Source organism: Lonchura striata, chromosome 32 (assembly GCF_050655825.1).
Source record: "Lonchura striata isolate lonStrDom1 chromosome 32, ASM5065582v1, whole genome shotgun sequence".
NCBI lineage: Eukaryota > Metazoa > Chordata > Aves > Passeriformes > Estrildidae > Lonchura > Lonchura striata.
Genome location: NC_140734.1, coordinates 7142388 through 7161585, shown reverse-complemented (window position 1 = coordinate 7161585; position 19198 = coordinate 7142388). Strand labels below are relative to the sequence as shown.

The window sequence follows — 19198 nt, the reverse complement described above, 5'->3', positions numbered from 1 at the left end:
TGCTAACTTTGATGAAATTTGGGCTCAAATTGGTTGAAATTTTTGGAAATTTTGTGAGAAAATTTTGCGTTAATTTTAGGTGAATTTTGGGGGAAATTCGGGGGAATTTTTGGGATTTTTTTGGGGTGAATTTTGGGTGAAGTTTTGGGAATTTTGGGGAAAATTTTGGGAGATTTTTGGGGTCAATTTATGCTTAATTTGGGGTTAATTTTGGGGGGAATTTTGAGGGAATTTTCTCAGATTTGGGTGAATTTTGCGGAGGAATTTTCGGTGAACTTTTGTGGGGGAATTTGGGGAAAATTTTGGGTGAATTTTTGCGGATTTTGGTGAAATTTGGGGGTGAATTTTGGGAGGAGTTTTGGATGAATTTGGGAAAATTTAGGTGAAGTTTTGGAAATTTCGGGGATAAATTTTTCAATTAAAGACAAAAAATTTTGGGCGAATTTTTGGAAATATTGGGGGTAAATATTTCAATTTTGGGTGAAAAATTTTAGGCGAATTTTTAGACAAATTTCTGGAAATTTCAGGGGTTAAATTTTCAATTTTGGGCGAAAATTTTGGGTGAGAATTTTTGGGAATTCCGGGGTAAATTTTGGGTGAAAATTTTGGCAAATTTTTTGGAAATTTCTGTGGTAAATTTTCAGTGTAGGGTGAAAATTTTGGGTGAATTTTTTGGAAAATTGGGTGGTAAATTTCCAATTTTGCGTAAAAATTTTGGGTGAATTTTCGGGCAAACTTTTGGAAATTTCAGGGGTAAAATTTTCCAATTTTTAACAAAAACTTTGGGCGAACTTTTGGGCGCATTTTTTTGAAATTTCCGGGGTTAAATATTTGAGCTTTTTATGAAATTTTGGGTGAAGATTTTGGGCGAGCTGTTGAAATTTCGGTGTTAAATTTCCCAATTTCGCGGCAATCCCAATGCAAACTCTATATTAACTATATGCAAACTATATGCTAATCCATACAAATATATATATATATGCAAATTTATGCAAACTACATGCTAATCCATACAAATATATATGTAAATTTATGCAAACTATATGCCAATTCATACAAATATATATGCAAACTGTATGCGAACCATATGCAAATTCGTACAGATATAAATATGCAAACCGTATGCAGACAATACGCAAATCCATGCAAGTATATGCAAACCTATATAAAACATATGCAGACCATACGCAGATTTATGCAAACTATATGCAGATCTATACAGATATATGTAAATTGTATGCAAAATCATGCAAATTTTATGCAAAATACATGCAAACCATATGTAGGTTTATGCAGACTATATGCAGATCTATACACATATATGCGAACCATATGAAAACTTACGTAAAATATATGCAAATTTATGCAAACTACATGCAGATCTATACACATATATGGGAGCCATATGTACATGTATGCAAAATATATGCAAATTTATGGAAACTACATACAGATTTACACACATATATGTGAACTGTATGAAAAATTATGTAAAATATATGCAAATTTATGCAACACACACGCAGATCTATACACATATATGTGAGCCACATGTACATTTATGCAAAACATATGCAAATTTATGCAAACTACATACAGATTTACACACATATACGTGAACCATATGAAAATTTACGTAAAATATATGCAAATTTATGCAACATACATGTAGATCTATACACATATCAGCGAAACATGCGCAAATTTATGCAAAATATATGCAAATGCATGCAAAATATACGCAAATTTATGCAAAATAGATGGAAATTTATGTGAAATATATGCAGAATGGCACGAATTAATGCGGATTTCGTTCTCTCCCCCCAGGCCATGAAGGAAGCCCCGCCCCGCCCCACCCCATTGGGCGGAGCCCCCGCGAGCCGGGTGGGCGGAGCCTCGGCCGGCCCCGCCCCTTCGCCCGGCCCCGCCCCGGGGGGCGTGGCCTCGTCCGGGGGGCGTGGCCGGCCGCGGCCGCCCCCCCCGCGCTGCTGGCGCCGCCGCGGGCGCCGCCTCCGCGCCCTGCGCTGGCTCCGCCTCCTCCTGGCCCGGGGGGCGGGGCTCTGGGGCGCCCGGCCACGCCCCCGCCGGGCCACGCCCACCGCGGGGCGGGGCCGGCCCCTCGGCCAATCCAAGGAGAGGGAGGCCACGCCGCTTCCGGCCCAGGCCACGCCCCTTCCGGCGGGGGACACGCCCCTCCTGGAGGGGGACACGCCCCTTCTGGAGGGGGCCACGCCCCTCGCGGCGCTGGCCACGCCCCTTTCGGGGGTGGGCGCGCCCCTCCCCCCGCTCGGGGTGGGGGAGGGGCGCGATGGAGGTGAGAGGGGGAGGGGCTTAAATGGGGGAGGGGCTCAAATTAGGGGGTTTAATTAAAATGGGGAGGGGCTTAAATGGGGGAGGGGCTTAAATTAGGGGGTTTAATTAAAATGGGGAGGGGCTTAAATTAGGGGGTTTAATTAAAATGGGGAGGGGCTTAAATTAGGGGGTTTAATTAAAATGGGGAGGGGCTTAAATTAGGGGGTTTAATTAAAATGGGGAGGGGCTTAAATTAGGGGGTTTAATTAAAATGGGGAGGGGCTTAAATGGGGGAGGGGCTTAAATTAGGGGGTTTAATTAAAATGGGGAGGGGCTTAAATGGGGGAGGGGCTTAAATTGGGGGGTTTAATTAAAATGGGGAGAGGCTTAAATTGGGGTGGGTCTTAAATGGGGGAGGGGCTTAAATTAGGGGGTTTATTTAAAATGGGGGAGGGGCTTAATTTGGGGAGGGGCTTAAATGGGGAGGGGCTTAAATTAGGGGGTTTAATTAAAATGGGGAGGGGCTTAAATTTGGGGAGGGGCTTAAATGGGGGAGGGGCTTAAATTGTGGGAGGGACTTAAATTTGTGGGTGGGGTTTAATTTTGGGGAGGGGCTTAAATTGGGGGAGGGGTTTAAATTTGGGGGAGGGGTAAAAATTTGGGGGTGGGGCCTAAATTTGGGGTTTTGCATAAAATGGGGAGGGGCTTAAATTTGGGGAGGGGCTTAAATTGGGGTGGGGCTTAACATTGGGGAGGGGCTTAAAATGGGGAGGGGCTTAAATTTGTGGGTGGGGTTTAAATTTGGGGGTGGGGCTTAGAATTGGGGGAGGGGCTTAGAATTGGGGGAGGGGTTTAAAATGGGGAGGGGCTTAAATTTGGGGAGGGGCTTAAATGGGGGAGGGGCTTAAATTAGGGGGTTTAATTAAAATGGGGGAGGGGCTTAATTTGGGGAGGGGCTTGAATTAGGGGGTTTAATTGAAATGGGGAGGGGCTTAAATTAGGGAGGGGCTTAAATTTGGGGGTTTAATTAAAATGGGGCGGGGCTTAAATGGGGGAGGGGCTTAAATTGTGGGAGGGACTTAAATTTGTGGGTGGGGTTTAATTTTGGGGAGGGGCTTAAATTTGGTCGGTGGGGCTTAAATTTGGGGGTTTAATTAAAATGGGGGAGGGGCTTAAATTGGGGGAGGGGCTTAAATTTGGTCGGTGGGGCTTAAATTTGGGGGTTTAATTAAAATGGGGGAGGGGCTTAAATTGGGGGAGGGGCTTAAATTTGGTCGGTGGGGCCAAAATTTGGGGGTGGGGTTAAATTTGTGGGTGGGGCATAAATTTGGGGGTGGGGCTTAAAATGGGGAGGGGCTTAAAATTGGGGTGGGGCTTAAATTTCGGGGTTTAATTAAAATGGGGAGGGGCTTAAATTTGGGGAGGGGCTTAAATGGGGGAGGGGCTTAAATTAGGGGGTTTAATTAAAATGGGGGAGGGGCTTAATTTGGGGAGGGGCTTAAATGGGGAGGGGCTTAAATTAGGGGGTTTATTTAAAATGGGGAGGGGCTTAAATTGGGGGAGGGGCTTAAATGGGGGAGGGGCTTAAATGGGGGAGGGGCTTAAATTAGGGGGTTTAATTAAAATGGGGAGGGGCTTAAATTGGGGAGGGGCTTAAATGGGGGAGGGGCTTAAATTGGAGGGTTTAATTAAAATGGGGAGGGGCTTAAATTTGGGGAGGGGCTTAAATGGGGGAGGGGCTTAAATTGTGGGAGGGACTTAAATTTGTGGGTGGGGTTTAATTTTGGGGAGGGGCTTAAATTGGGGGAGGGGTTTAAATTTGGGGGAGGGGTTAAAATTTGGGGGTGGGGCCTAAATTTGGGGTTTTGCATAAAATGGGGAGGGGCTTAAATTTGGGGGAGGGGCTTAAATTGGGGTGGGGCTTAACATTGGGGAGGGTCTTAAAATGGGGAGGGGCTTAAATTTGGGGGTGGGGTTTAAATTTGGGGGTGGGGCTTAGAATTGGGGGAGGGGCTTAGAATTGGGGGAGGGGTTTAAAATGGGGAGGGGCTTAAATTTGTGGGTGGGGCTTAATTTGGGGAGGGGCTTTAATTAGGAGGAGGCGTCGAAAAGAGGGGGAGGGGCTTAAATGTAAAAGGGGGAGGGTCCCAAGATGGGGGGCGGGGTTAATTACCCAAAATTTGGTGGGCGTGGCCTGTTGGTGGCCCCGCCCCCTCCCCAAATTTTCCCTTCCCAGGCCCCGCCCTGAACGGGCCGGGGGGGGGAGGGGCGGGGCCGGGCTGCCCCTCCCCCTCCGGGCCGGGACCAATCCTGATCAGCCACGTCAGCGGAGGGGGCGGGGCCGAGGCGGGGCCACGCCCCCCGGCGGGGTCGGCCACGCCCCCTCCGGCCCGGGCCACGCCCCCCGGGGGGCAGCCCAGCCCCCCCCTGCGGGAGGAGCACGTGACCTGCGTGCAGAGTGAGTGACGTCATCGGGGGCGGGGCTCGGGCGGTGACGTCATCGGGGGCGGGGCTTGGGGCGGTGACGTCATCGGGGAGGGAAATTTGGGGGGAATTTTGGGGATTTTGGGTCAAAATTTGGGGATTTTGGGGGGATTTTGGGGGCAAAATTTGAAGATTTTCGGGAAATTTTGGGGATTTCAGGTCAAAATTTGGGGATTTTGGGGAAATTTTGGGGATTTTGGGTCAAAATTTGGGGCTTTTGGGTCAAAATTTGGAGATTTTGGGGGGATTTTGGGGATTTTGGGTCAAAATTTGGGGATTTGGGGTCAAAATTTGGGGATTTTGGGGGGATTTTGGGTCAAAATTTGGGGATTTGGGGTCAAAATTTGGGGATTTGGGGTCAAAATTTGGGGATTTTGGGGGGATTTTGGGGATTTTGGGTCAAAATATGGGGATTTTGGGGGGATTTTGGGTCAAAATTTGGAGATTTTGGGGGGATTTTGGGGATTTCAGGTCAAAATTTGGGGATTTTGGGGAAATTTTGGGGTTTTGGGTTAAAATTTGGGGATTTTGGGGATTTTGGGTCAAAATTTGGAGATTTTGGGGGGATTTTGGGGTTTTGGGTTAAAATTTGGGGATTTTGGGGATTTTGGGTCAAAATTTGGAGATTTTGGGGGGATTTTGGGGTTTTGGATTAAAATTTGGGGATTTTGGGGGGATTTTGGGGATTTTGGGTCAAAATTTGGAGATTTTGGGTCAAAATTTGGGGATTTTGGGGGGATTTTGGGGATTTTGGGTCAAAATTTGGGGCTTTGGGGTCAAAATTTGGGGATTTTGGGGGGATTTTGGGTCAAAATTTGGGGATTTTGGGGGATTTTGGGGATTTGGGGTCAAAATTTGGGGATTTTGGGGGGATTTTGGGGATTTTGGGTCAAAACTTGGAGATTTTGGGGAAATTTTGGGTCAAAATTTGGAGATTTTGGGGAAATTTTGGAGATTTTGGAGAGATTTTGGGGAAATTTTGGGGGTTTGGGAGGAATTTTGGGTAGAATTTTCGGGTTTCGCGGATTTTGGTTGGAATTTTGGGATTTTGGGTAAATTTTTGGGATTTCGGGGATTTTGGGTGGGTTTTTGGGGAATTTGGGGTGGAATTTTGGAAAATTGGGGATATGGGTGGAATTTCTGGGGAATTTTGGATCAAAATTTGGAGATTTCGTGTAAATTTTTGGGATTTCGGGGATTTTGGGTGTGTTTTTGGGGGTTTGGGGTGGAATTTTGAGGTTTCGGGGATTTTGGGTGGAATTTTGGGAATTTGGGATTTTGGTTGGAATTTGGGTGGAATTTTGGGTGGAAATTTGGGGATTTTTGGGGAAATTTGGGGATTTTTGGGTGGAATTTTGGGTAGAATTAAGTTTGGAGGAATTTTGCAACAAACTTTGGAGATTTTGGGTAAGTTCTTGGGATTTTGTGGATTTTGGGTGGAATTTTGGAAATTTTGGGTGTAAATTTGGGAATTTCGGGTGGATTTTGGCCGGAATTTCTTTGATTTTTGGGGGAAGTTTTGCGGATTTTGGCCAAAATTCCGTGGATTTTGACTGGATTTTTTCTGGAATTTTTGGGGATTTTTTCCGGCCCTTTGGGAATTTTGGGAATTTCGGGATTTCCGGGGGTAAATTTGGGAATTTCGGGTGGATTTTGGCCGGAATTTCTTTGATTTTTGGGGGATTTTTTGCGGATTTTGGCCAGATTTCCGTGGATTTTGACCGGATTTTTTCGGGGATTTTTGCCCGGATCTCTGGAATTTCGGGAATTTCGGGAATTCCGGGGGTAAATTTGGGAATTTCGGCCGCAGGCATCCTGGACGAGTTCCTGCAGGCCTACGGGAGCCTCATCCCCGTCAGCGCCGACGAGGTCGTGGAGAAGCTCGAGGACATTTTCCAGCAGGAGTTCAGCACCCCCCAGAGGTCCCAAATTCCGGAATTTCGGGAATTTCGGGAATTTTGGGGAATTTTGGGGGGTCCCAGAGCAGATCAGGGGGATTTTGGGGGGAATTTTAGGGAATTTTTGGTGATTTTTTGGGAGTTTTTGGGGATTTTTGGAGAATTTTTGGGGATTTTTGGGATTTTTTGGGGATTTTTGGAGAATTTTGGGATTTTTTCGGGAATTTTTGGGGTCCTGGGGGAGATTTTGGGGAATTTTCCTGGAATTTTGGGGATTTTTTAGGGGAATTTTTGGGGATTTGGAGAAGCTCGAGGACATTTTCCAGCAGGAGTTCAGCACCCCCCAGAGGTCCCAAATTCCGGAATTTCGGGAATTTCGGGAATTTTGGGGAATTTTGGGGAAATTTGGGGGGTCCCAGAGCAGATCAGGGGGATTTTTGGGGGAATTTTAGGGAATTTTTGGTGATTTTTTGGGAGTTTTTGGGGATTTTTGGAGAATTTTTGGGGATTTTTGGGATTTTTTGGGGATTTTTGGAGAATTTTGGGATTTTTTTGGGAATTTTTGGGGACCTAGGGGAGATTTCAGGGAATTTTCCTGGAAATTTGGGGATTTTGGGGGATTTTTTAGGGGAATTTTTGGGGATTTGGAGAAGCTCGAGGACATTTTCCAGCAGGAGTTCAGCACCCCCCAGAGGTCCCAAATTCCGGAATTTCGGGGAATTTTGGGGAATTTCGGGGAATTTTGGGATTTTTTCGGGAATTTTTGGGGTCCTGGGGGAGATTTCGGGGAATTTTCTGGAATTTTGGAGATTTTTTAGGGGAATTTTTGGGGTTTTTTTTTTCATTTTTCCCACTTCTTTTTTTGCTTTTTTTTTTTTTGCATTTTTTGGGGACTTTTCCAGGATTTCTTTTGGGAATTTTTTCGGGAATTTTTTCGGGGTTATTTTTGGGAATTCCGGGGTGTAATTTTGGGATATTTTTTTGGGATTTCAGGCTGGTTTTTTGGGTTTTTTTAGTTTTCTTTTTTTTCCTTTTTTTTTGCATTTTTTCTGGGATTTTTTCCGGGATTTTTTTGGGCAACTTTTCGATAATTTTTTTTTGTTATTTTTTGGGAATTCCGGGATGCATTTTTTGGGAATTCCGGGTAACTTTACGATCACTTTAGAGTTTATTTGAGGTTTTTTTGTGGTTTTTTTGTGATTTTTCCGCGTTTTCCCCCCATTTTTCCATCCATTTTCCCGGGAATATTTTTTGGGAATTCCGGGTGGTAATTTTGGGCTATTTTTTTGGGATTTCAGGCTGGTTTTTTGGGTTTTTTTTAGGTTGGGTTTTTTTTTCCTTTTTTTGGGCATTTTCTGGGATTTTTTTAGGGGGATTTTTTTGGGAACTTTTCAGGAATTTTTTTGGGTTATTTTTTGAGAATTCCAGGTTGCATTTTTTGGGAATTCTGGGCAACTTTACAATCACTTTAGAGTTTATTTGGGTTTTTTTGTGTTTTTTTTGTGATTTTTTTGCGTTTTTCCCCCATTTTTCCCCCATTTTTCCGTCGATTCTCCCGGGAATTTTTTTCGGGAATTCCGGGTGGTAACTTTGGGAATTTTTTTGGGAATTCCAGGCGGGTTTTTTGGGATTTTTAGTTTTGTTTTTTTTTTCCCTTTTTTTGGGCTTTTTTTTTTATTTTTTTGGGGGGGTTTTTTTGGGGGGATTTTTTTGGGAACCTTTCGGGAATTTTTTTTTTTTTTTTGTTATTTTTGGGAATTCCGGGTTGCACTTTTTGGGAATTCTGGGTAACTTTACGATCACTCTAGAGTTTATTTGAGTTTTTTTTGGTGTTTTTTTGGTGCTTTTTCCACGTTTTCCCCCATTTTTCCCCCATTTTCCCCCCATTTTTCCGTCGATTCTCCCGGGAATTTTTTTCGGGAATTCCGGGTGGTAACTTTGGGAATTTTTTTGGGAATTCCAGGCGGGGCTCGGTGCAGCAGCTGCTCCAATCCTACCAGCGCCTGCCGGGCTCGGCGCTGCTCCGGGGGTTCCGCGTCAGCTACAAACGCCACGTGCTCACCATGGACGACCTGCAGACCCTCTACGGCCCCAACTGGCTCAACGACCAGGTTTGGGGCGAAATCCGGCGATTTTGGGCAATTTCGGAAAATTGGGAATTTTTTTGGATTTTTTTACTGGGTTTTTTTGCTGATTTTTTGCTTTTTTTTGCGGATTTTTTGGGTTTTTGGGGATGGTTCGCAGACCCTCTACGGCCCCAACTGGCTCAACGACCAGGTTTGGGGCAAAAACCGGCGATTTTGGGCAATTTTGGAAAATTTGGAATTTTTTCGGATTTTTTTACGGGGTTTTTTTGCTGATTTTTTGCTTTTTTTTGGGGATTTTTTGGGTTTTTTGGGAATGGTTCGCAGACCCTCTACGGCCCCAACTGGCTCAACGACCAGGTTTGGGGCGAAATCCGGCGATTTTGGGCAATTTCCAAAAATTGGGAAATTTTTTTTATTTTTTTACTGGGTTTTTTGCTGATTTTTTGCATTTTTTTGCGGATTTTTTGGGTTTTTGGGGATGGTTTGCAGCCCCTCTAGGGCCCCAACTGGCTCAACGACCAGGTTTGGGGTGAAAACCGGCGATTTTGGGCAATTTCCGAAAATTGGGAATTTTTTTGCATTTTTTGGGAATTTTATGGGGATTTTTTGCTGATTTTTTGTGATTTTTTAGGGGATTTTTCAGTTTTTCTTTCATTTTTCAGGGAAATTTTGGCGACTTTTGGAGAGATTTTGCAGGTTCAAGGAGGGTTTGGGGCAAAAACTGGGGATTTTGGGAAATTTTGGGGAATTTTTTGGGAAAACGTGGGAATTTTAAGGATTGTGGTGATTTTCAATGGATTTTTTGGGGTTTTTTTTCACGGATTTTTTGGGATTTTTTTCTGCGGTTTTCCAGGTGGATTTGGGGCCGTTTTGGGACATTCAAAGAGGTTTTCGGGAGATTTTGGGAATTTTTGAGATTTTTTGGAGGAACTTTTGGAATTTTTTGGGGATTTTTTGGGGATTATTTTGGGTTTTTTTTTTCTGGCGTTTTTCATGGATTTTTGGGGTGTTTTTTTCTGGATTTTTTGGGGTTTTTTAGGGGGATTTTGCCCGGTTGTGGAGCACTTTGGGTGATTTCAGTGGGTTTTGGATATTTTGGGGTATTTTGGGGAATTTTTGGATATTTTTGGGATTTTTTTCAGGGGGGTTTTCTGGCGTTTTTTCTGGATTTTGGGGCGTTTTTTTCTGGATTTTTCGGGTTTTTTTGGGGGGGGATTTTGTCTGGTTTTGGGGCACTTTGGGTGATTTCAGTGGGTTTTGGATATTTTGGGATATTTTGGTGTATTTTTGGGAATTTTTGGATATTTTTGGGACTTTTTCGGGGAGTTTTCTGGCATTTTTTCTGGATTTTTGGGGCGTTTTTTCCCGGATTTTTTTTGTTTTTTGGGGGGATTTTGTCCGGTTTTGGGTCCCTTTGTGCGTTTTCGGATATTTTGGGTCATTTTGGGCCGTTTTCGGGTGTTTTTGGCCGTGCAGGTGATGAACATGTACGGGGACCTGGTGATGGACGCCGTGCCCGACAAGGTCAGGGGGCGGGGCCGGAGGGGGCGGGGCCTGTAAGGGGCGGGGCCTGATTGGCCAGAGCCTGAGGGGGCGGAGCCTGTAAGGGGGCGGGGCCTGATTGGCCAGAGCCTGAGGGGGTGAGACCTGATTGGCCAGAGCCTGAGGGGGCGAGACCTGATTGGCCAGAGCCTGAGGGGGCGGAGCCTGTAAGGGGGCAGAACCTTATTGGCCAGAGCCCGAGGGGGCGGGGCATGTAAGGGGCGGGTCCTGATTGGCCAGAGCCTGAGGGGGGGAGCCTGATTGGCCAGAGCCTGAGGGGGCGGGGCCTGTAAGGGGGCGGGTTTTGATTGGCCAGAGCCTGAGGGGGTGGGGCATGTAAGGGGCGGGGCCTGATTGGCCAGAGCCTGAGGGGGCGGAGCCTGTAAGGGGGCAGAGCCTGTAAGGGGGCGGGTCCTGATTGGCCAGAGCCTGAGGGGGCGGAGCCTGAGAGAGCGGTACCTGAGTGGGCGGGGCCTGATTGGCCAGAGCCTGAGTGGGGCAGAGCCTGATTGGCCAGAGCCTGAGGGGGCGGAGCATGTAACGGGGCGGAGCCGGATTGGCCAGAGCCTGAGGGGGCGGAGCCTGATGGGGCAGGGCTGGGAAGGGGCGGGGCCTGATTGGCCAGAGCTTGAGTAGGCGGAGCCTGAGGGGGCGGAGCCCAAAAGGGGAGGGTCCTGAGTGGGCGGGGCAGGAAATGGGCGGGGCCTGAGTGGGCGGGTTTTGATTGGCCAGAGCCTGAGGGGGCGGGGCCTGAATGAAAGGCTGGGAAGGGGGCGGGGCCAGGCTGTGAATGGCTCCCAGGTGTGGTGGGCGTGGCCCACGTTTGGTGGGCGTGGCCAAGGCAAGGTGGGCGTGGCCAATGTGAAGTGGGCGTGTCTCAGGTGAGGTGGGCGTGGTCCCAGGTGTGGTGGGTGTGTCCCAGGTGAGGTGGGCGTGGTCCCAGGTGATTTGGGCGTGGTCCCAGGTGAGGTGGGCGTGTCCCAGGTGAGGTGGGCGTGTCCCAGGTGAGGTGGGCGTGTCCCAGGTGTGGATGGCGTGGTCCCAACCGTGGTGGGCGTGTCCCAGGTGAGGTGGGCGTGTCCCAGGTGAGGTGGGCGTGTCCCAGGTGTGGTGGGCGTGGTCTCAGCCGGGGTGGGCGTTGCTCAGGTGAGGTGGGCGTGGCCCAGCCGCAGTGGGCGTGGCTCAGGTGAGGTGGGCGTGGCCCAGCCGCGGTGGGCGTGGCTCAGGTGAGCTCCTCCCCCTCTCCAGGTGCATTTCTTCAACTCCTTCTTCTACGACAAACTGCGCACGCGCGGCTACGAGGGCGTCCAGCGCTGGACCAAGAACGTGAGGGGCGGGGCCTAAAGGGGCGTGGCCTAAAAGGGGGCGTGGCCTGATTGGGCGTGGTCACGAGTGGGCGTGGCCACTGGGAATTTTTGGGAATTTTTTTTTATTTTTAAATTGATTTTTTTTGGTGGTATTCGGGTGGTTTCGAGGAGGTTTTGGGTCATCCAAGCCGGGAATTTGGGATTTTTTTCGGGGGGAATATTTGGGATTTTGCGGTGATTTTTGTATTTGGGTATTTCGGGCCGTTTTCGGTAATTTGGGGCAGATTTTGGTGGTTTTTGTTTCTTTTTGGGTATTTCGGGCTGGCTTTTGGGCCGTTTCCGGTATTTTCAGGCTGCTTTTGCTATTTTTTTGTTTATTTTTGGTTATTTCAGGCTGGTTTTTTGGGCGTTTTCGGTATTTTTTCTTTATTTGGGGGTATTTTTGGCTGATTTTGCCTTTTTTTGTGGTGTTTTTTGTTTATTTTGGAGTATTTCAGGCTGTTTTCGGTATTTTTGGCCTGATTTTGGTGTTTTTTGTTTATTTTTGGGTATTTCAGGCTATTTTTGGTATTTTTGGTTTCTTTGGGTGTTTTTTGTTTAATTTTGGGTATTTTGAGACAGGTTTTGGGCTGTTTTCAGTATTTTTGGGCCATTTTTGCTATTTTTGGTTCGTTTTTTGTATTTTTTCTTTACTTTTGGGTATTTTGGGCTGATTTTGTCCGTTTCTGTGGCGTTTTTTGTTTACTTTTCTGTATTCCTTGCTGGTTTTTGGCACCTTTTTGCTATTTTCGGGGCCTTTTCCTCCATTTTCGGTCCCATTTTCTCCATTTCTGGGGCCGTTTCCTCCATTTTCGGTCTCGTTTCCCCCATTTCCGGGGCCGTTTCCCCCATTTTTGGTGCCCTTTTCTCCATTTTCGGTGCCATTTTCTCCATTTTTGGTGCCATTTTCTCCATTATCGGTCCCATTTTCTCCATTTCCGGGGCCATTTCCCCCATTTTCGGTCCCGTTTCCTCCATTTTCGGTCCCGTTTCCCCCATTTCCGGTCCCGTTTTCTTCTCCATTTTCGGTCCCATTTCCCCCATTTCCGGTCCCGTTTCCCCCATTTCCGGTGCCATTTCCCCCATTTCCGGTGCCATTTCCCCCATTTCCGGTCCCGTTTCCCCCATTTCCGGTGCCATTTCCCCCATTTCCGGTCCCGTTTCCCCCATTTCCGGTGCCATTTCCCCCATTTCTGGTGCCATTTCCCCCATTTCCGGTCCCGTTTCCCCCATTTCCGGTCCCATTTCCCCCATTTCAGGGGCCATTTCCCCCATTTCCGGTGCCGTTTCCCCCATTTTTGGTCCCGTTTCCTCCATTTTCAGTCCCGTTTTCCCCATTTTGGGGCCGTTTCCTCCATTTTCGGTGCCATTTTCTCCATTTTCGGTCCCATTTCCCCCATTTTGGGGCCGTTTTCTCCATTTTTGGTCCCGTTTCCTCCATTTTTGGTGCCCTTTTCTCCATTTCCGGTGCCATTTCCCCCATTTTTGGTCCCGTTTCCCCCATTTCCCGTCCCGTTTCCCCCATTTCCCGTCCCGTTCCCCCCATTTCCGGTCCCGTTCCCCCCATTTCCGGGGCCGTTTCCCCCATTTCCGGGTCCTTTTTGGCGTTTTCGGCAGGTGGACATCTTCGGCAAGGAGCTGCTGCTGATCCCCATCCACCTGGAGGTTCACTGGTCGCTGGTGGCCGTGGACGTGGGGCGCCGAACCATCACCTACTTCGACTCCCAGCGCACCCTCAACCGCCGCTGCCCCAAGGTGGGCGGGGCCCCAAAAAGGGGGCGTGGCCTCCCAAAAAGGGGGCGTGGCCGTGGGGTTAAAATTCGGGAGAGTTTGGTTGGATTTGGTCCCTGCCCTTTCTTGATTTTGGGTTAAAATTTAATTTATTCCGGGGTCAAAAGGGTTAAATGGGAGGGGTTTGGGTCAAAAGGGGGCGTGGTTATTCTAATAAGGGGCGTGGCCGCGGGGTTAAAATTCGGGAGGGTTTGGTTGGATTTTGTCCCCGTCCTTTCTTGATTTTGGGTTAAAATTCAATTTATTCCGGGGTCCAAGGGGTTAAATGGGAGGAGTTTCGGGGGTCAAAAAGGGGGCGTGGTTATTCTAATAAGGGGCGTGACCATGTGATTTAAATTTGGAGGGGCGGGGTTCACGTTTAGCCACACCCAGTCATTATTTTGGACTAAAATTTGATTAATTATGGATTGGAAAGGGTTAAATGGGAGGGGTAGGGGTCAAAAAGGGGGCGTGGCCTCCCAAAAGGGGGCGTGGTTACTCTAATAAGGGGCGTGGCCATGGGATTTAAATTTGGGCGGGTTTGGCTTTGTTTGGTCTCCACCCCTTGGTTTTCTTGGGGTTAAATTTGGTTAATTTTGGCACGGGAAGGGTTAAATGGGAGGGGTTTGGGTCAAAAGGGGGCGTGGCCATTCTAACAAGGGGCGTGGTTATTCTAACAAGGGGCGTGGCCATTCTAACAATGGGCGTGGCTTTGTGGGCGGAGCCTCGCTGTGAAAATGGGCATGGCTTCCCGTTTAGTGGGCGTGGCTTCACAACGAGGGGGCGTGGCTTGCGCGGAGTGGGCGTGGTCAGTGTGTGTGGCCACGCCCCTGACCACGCCCCCTTTGGCCCCGCCCCCAGCACATCTGCCGCTACCTCCAGGCCGAGGCGGACAAGAAGGAGCGGCCGGATTTCCGCGAGGGCTGGCGGGGCGCCTTCAAAATGGTCAGAGGGGACCCAAAATGCCCCGAAATCCACCCAAAAACGGGCCCGGAAACGGTCCGAAAATCCCACGAAAATCCTACGAAAATACAAAAAAAAAAATCCTAAAAAAATCCCCAAAAAAAAGGGCAAGAGAGAGAAAAAATCCCCCAAAATTCACATTTTTGGTGTGTAAAAAATCCCCTGAAAATCCCCCAAAAATGCCCCGAAATCCACCCAAAAAGGGCCCGGAAATGGTCCGAAAATCCCACGAAAATCCCACGAAAATACAAAAAAAAAATTCCAAAAAAAATCCCCAAAAAAAAGGGCAAGAGAGAGAAAAAATCCCCCAAAATTCACATTTTTGGTATGCAAAGAATCCCCTGAAAATCCCCCAAAAATGCCCCGAAATCCACCCAAAAGCAGGCCCGGAAATGGTCCGAAAATCCCACAAAAATCCCACGAAAATACAAAAAAAAATTCCTAAAAAAATCCCTAAAAAAAAGGGCAAGAGAGAGAAAAAATCCCCCAAAATTCACATTTTTGGTGTGTAAAAAATCCCCTGAAAATCCCCCAAAAATTCCCCGAAATCCACCCAAAAGCAGGCCCGGAAATGGTCCGAAAATCCCACAAAAATCCCACGAAAATACAAAAAAAAATTCCTAAAAAAATCCCGAAAAAAAAGGGCAAGAGAGCAAAAAAATCCCCCCAAAAATTCATATTTTTGGTGCGCAAAAAAATCCCTTGAAAATCGCTCAAAAATGCCCCAAAAAAACCCTAAAACATCCGCCCAAGAATTCCCAAAAAATACCCCCAAAAATTCCCTTTGAAAACTCCAAAAAAATCCTCCAAAATCCCCAAAATTCCCCCCAAAAAATCCCCAAAAAATCCCCTTAAAAATCCCCCAAAAATTCCTTAAAAACCCTAAAAAATCCCCAAAAAATTCCGAAAAATCCCCTTAAAAATCCCCCCAAAAAAATCCCCCCCAAAACCCCAAAAATTCTCTAAAAACCAAAAAAAACCCCAAAATTATCTCCAAAAAAATCCCCTTAAAAATCCCAAAAAATCCCGAAAATAACCCCAAAAAATCCCCCAAAAATCCCCTTAAAAATCCCCAAAAATTCCCTAAAACCCCTAAAAAATCCCCCCAAAAAAAACCCAAAAATTCCCTAAAAACCCTGAAAAAATCCCAAAAAATTCCTGAAAACCCAAAAAAAATCCCAAAATAACCCCAAAAAATCCCCCAAAAATCCCCTAAAAAAACTCCAGAAAATCCCCAATTAGCTCCAAAAAAATCCCCAAAAATTCCCTAAAAAACCAAAAAAATTCCCCCCAAAAAACCCCAAAATTCCAAGAATTCCCCAAAATCCCCAAATTTGGTTTTTTTCCCCCAGAACGTGGCCCGGCAGAACAACGACAGCGACTGCGGCGCCTTCGTGCTGCAGGTGAGCGAAAATTCGGGAATTTTGGGGGAAATTTGGGGATTTTTGGGCAAATTGGGGAATTTTGGGAAAATTTTGGGGATTTTGGGCAAATTGGGGAATTTTGGGGGAAATTTGGGGATTTTTGGGGGAAATTTTGGGGCAATTTTGGGGGGGTTTAAGGGGAATTTTGGGGAAATTTGGAGGATTTTGGGGTAATTTGGGAATTTTGGGGATTTTAGGGGAATTTTGGGATAATTTTGGGGGGATTTTGGTAAAAATTTGGGGATTTTTGGGGAATTTTTGGGGGGAATTCCGGGATTATTTTGGGTGATTTTTTAGGGGGATTTCTGGGATTTTTTGGGGGTATTTGGAAGGGATTTTTGGGGGATTTGGGGGTGGATTTTTTGGGGGAATTTTTCCCAATTTTGGGAATTTTTGGGGGGATTTTGGGGTGGATTTTTACAAGGAATTTTGGGATTTTTTGGGGGAATTTCTGGGAGTTTTGGGGGGATTTTGGGGTGATTTTTTGGGGGAATTTTTCCCAATTTTGGGAATTTGGGGGGGGGGGTTTGGGGTGGATTTTTGTGGGGATTTTTGGGAGGAATTTTGGGATTTTTGGGAGAATTTTTAGGGGATTTGGGGTGGATTTTTGGGAGGATTTTTGGTGGATTTTGGAGGGATTTTTGGGGGAATTTCTGCGATTTTTTGTGGGGATTTGGGGGCAGATTTTGGGGTTGGATTTTTCCCGATTTTGGGCATTTTTGGGGGGATTTGGGGTGGATTTGGGATGGATTTTTGGGGGGAATTTTGAGTGGATTTTGGGGGGATTTGGGAGGAATTTTGGGAATTTTTTGGTGGATCTGGGGTGGATTTTTCAGGGGAATTTTGGGGAGATTTTGGGCTGGATTTTTCGGGGGAATTCCAGGATTTTTGGGAGGAATTTTGGGATTTTTGGGGGGATTTTTGGGTGGATTTTTGGGGAAAATTCTGGGATTTTTGTGAGGAATTTTGGGATTTTTTGGGGGGGGATTTTTGGGGGGATTTTTGGCATTTTTGGGGGGATTTTGGGGTGGATTTTTTGGGGGATTTTTTCCCGATTTTGGGGGGGATTTGGCGTGGGTTTTTGGGGGGATTTTTGTTGGAAATTTGGGGAATTTTGGGGAGGATTTTTGGGTGGATTTTGGAGGGATTTTTGGGTGGATTTCTGGGATTTTTTTGGGGATTTTTTTGGGGATTTTTTGGGGGATTTTTTTGGGGGATTTTGGGCTGGATTTCTGGGGGGAATTCCGAGATTTTTGGGCGGATTTTTGGTGGATTTTGGGTGGATTTTTGCGAGGAATTTTGGGATTTTGGAGGGATTTTTGGGTGGATTTCTGGGCTTTTTTTTGGGATTTTTTTTGGGATTTTTTTGGGGATTTTGGGGTGGATTTTTTGGGGGAATTTTCCCCGATTTTGGGACTTTTTTGGGTGTTTTTTTTCCCCCCCAGTACTGCAAATTCCTGGCGCTGGGCCGCCCGTTCAGCTTCACGCAGCAGGACATGCCCCACCTGCGCCGCCTGATGTACAAGGAGCTCTGCCACTGCCAGCTCGCCCTTTGACCCCCAAAATTCCCGGAATTCCTCCCCAATTCCCGAATTCCCAAAACCCCCCGAAAACCCCCGAAAAAACGCAAAAAACCCCACGAAAATCGGCCTCAAAATGGGCGAAAAATGAGAATTTTTCTACGGTGTGGGCGGGGCTTAAGGGAGGTGGGCGGGGCTTAATGGCCCCCAAAATTTTGGGAATTTTTGGGATTCCCAAAAACCATAAAAATTCCCAAAAAAATTATCAGAAAAACAAAAAAAACCCCACGGAAATCGGCCTCAAAATGGGGGAAAAATGGGAATTTTGGAAGGGGGTGGGTGGGGCTTAAGGGAGGTGGGCGGGGCTTAATGGCATCAAAATTTGGGGAATTTTTGGGGTTCTGAAAAATTTGAAAATTTGAAAATTAAAAAAAAAAAAAAACTCGAAAAAATCCCGAAAAGCTCCAAAAAAAACCCCCAAGAAAAACTAAAAAAAAAAACAATGAAAAATTCCACAAAAAAATCCACAAAAATTCCTCAAAAATTCCCCAAAAACTCAAGAAAAATTCCAAAATTCCCCAAAAAAAATCCCAAAAGTTCCTCAAAAATCTCCAAAAATTCCTAAAAAATCAAAAAATTCCCCCCAAAAATCAAAAAATTCTCCAAAAATTCCCAAAAATTTCCCCAAAATTTCCTGAATTCCCCAAATTTCCCCAAATTCCCCCGAATTTTTTGTTTCGGGGCCGTCACAGAAAAATTTTGGGAATAAAAAGTGAAAAAATCCAAAATTTGGGCTCTGGGGGGAGGGGCAGGGGAATTTTGGGGCAATTTTGGGGGATTTTGGGACTTTTTGGGGAGGAATTTTGGGGAATTTTTGGGTGGGATTTTGGGAATTTTTGGGGTATTTTTGGGGAATTTTGGGGCATTTTTGAGGGATTTTGAGACATTTTGTGGTGGAATTTTGGGCCATTTTTGGGGGAATTTTTGTGGACATTTTTTGGGGGGATTTTGGGACTTTTTTTGGGATTTTTTTGGGGAAATTTTGGGACATTTTTGGAGGGATTTTTTGAGAGTTCTGGGACATTTTTTGGGGACTTTTTAGTGGGAATTTTGGGACTTTTTTGGGGGATTTGGGACATTTTTTGGGGGGATTTTGGTCACTTTTTGGGGGTATATGAGGCCACTTTTTGGGACTTTTTCGGGGAGATTTTGGGACCTTTTTGGGGAATTTTGGGACATTTTTTAGGGGTGTTTTTGGAGATTTTTTGGGGAATTTTGGGACATTTTTTAGGGGTATTTTGGGAGATTTTTGGGGGATTTTTTGGACATTTTTTAGGGGTGTTCTAGGAGATTTTTTTGGGAATTTTGGGACATTTTTTAGGGGTGTTTTAGGAGATTTTTTGGGGATTTTTGGGACATTTTTTAGGGGGTTTTGGGAGCTTTTTTGGGGGATTTTGGGCCATTTTCGGGGGGATTTTTAGAGGTTTCTGGGACTTTTTTTTGGGGGTGGTTCTGGGACATTTTTCGGGGGGATTTTTGTCACTTTTTGGGCTTTTTTTGGGCCATTTTGGACCAACCCACTCCCGCGTGTGGGGGGGGAGGAGTTGGAATGTCCCACCCACCCCGCCGCGGGGGGGGGGGAGGGTGATCCCCACTTCCCCCCCTCCCCTCCCCCAATTCCCGTGCGCGGCCCCTTTAAGACCCCTCCCCCCCTTTTTATTTCTGGGGGGGGGTCTCCCCCTTTAAATCCATTTTGGCCTCTCCCATTTAACCCAAAAATTCCGCGTCCCCCCCCCTCCTTTCCCCAATGGTTCCGCCCAACCCCCGGCGGCCACGCCCCCTCCCTCATTACCCCGCGGCGCGCGCGGCGCT

At 46.6% G+C, this 19198-nt stretch overlaps 1 protein-coding gene across 1 annotated transcript; it reads left to right on the top strand.

Moving 5' to 3' along the window:
* The first annotated feature begins 1815 nt into the window (after positions 1 to 1815).
* On the top strand, positions 1816 to 18114 carry SENP3 (SUMO specific peptidase 3). The gene is made up of 10 exons (XM_085564331.1): positions 1816 to 2314; positions 4529 to 4750; positions 6587 to 6698; positions 8638 to 8785; positions 10238 to 10285; positions 11552 to 11629; positions 13267 to 13404; positions 14281 to 14364; positions 15735 to 15785; positions 17252 to 18114. Exons 1-10 carry the CDS (start codon positions 1831 to 1833, stop codon positions 17360 to 17362), a joined length of 1476 nt encoding a protein of 491 aa, XP_085420457.1. The 5' UTR covers positions 1816 to 1830; the 3' UTR covers positions 17363 to 18114.
* Positions 18115 to 19198: the final 1084 nt, after the last annotated feature.

What these genes read in the sequence shown, in the direction of transcription:
- SENP3 (XM_085564331.1), top strand. Translation starts at nt 1,831, where the DNA reads ATGAAGGAAGCCCCGCCCCGCCCCACCCCATTGGGCGGAGCCCCCGCG. An exon ending in TCAACCGCCGCTGCCCCAAG is followed by an intron (nt 13,405 to 14,280) that starts GTGGGCGGGGCC and finishes CCCCGCCCCCAG; the next exon opens with CACATCTGCCGCTACCTCCA. An exon ending in GGCGGGGCGCCTTCAAAATG is followed by an intron (nt 14,365 to 15,734) that starts GTCAGAGGGGAC and finishes TTTTTCCCCCAG; the next exon opens with AACGTGGCCCGGCAGAACAA.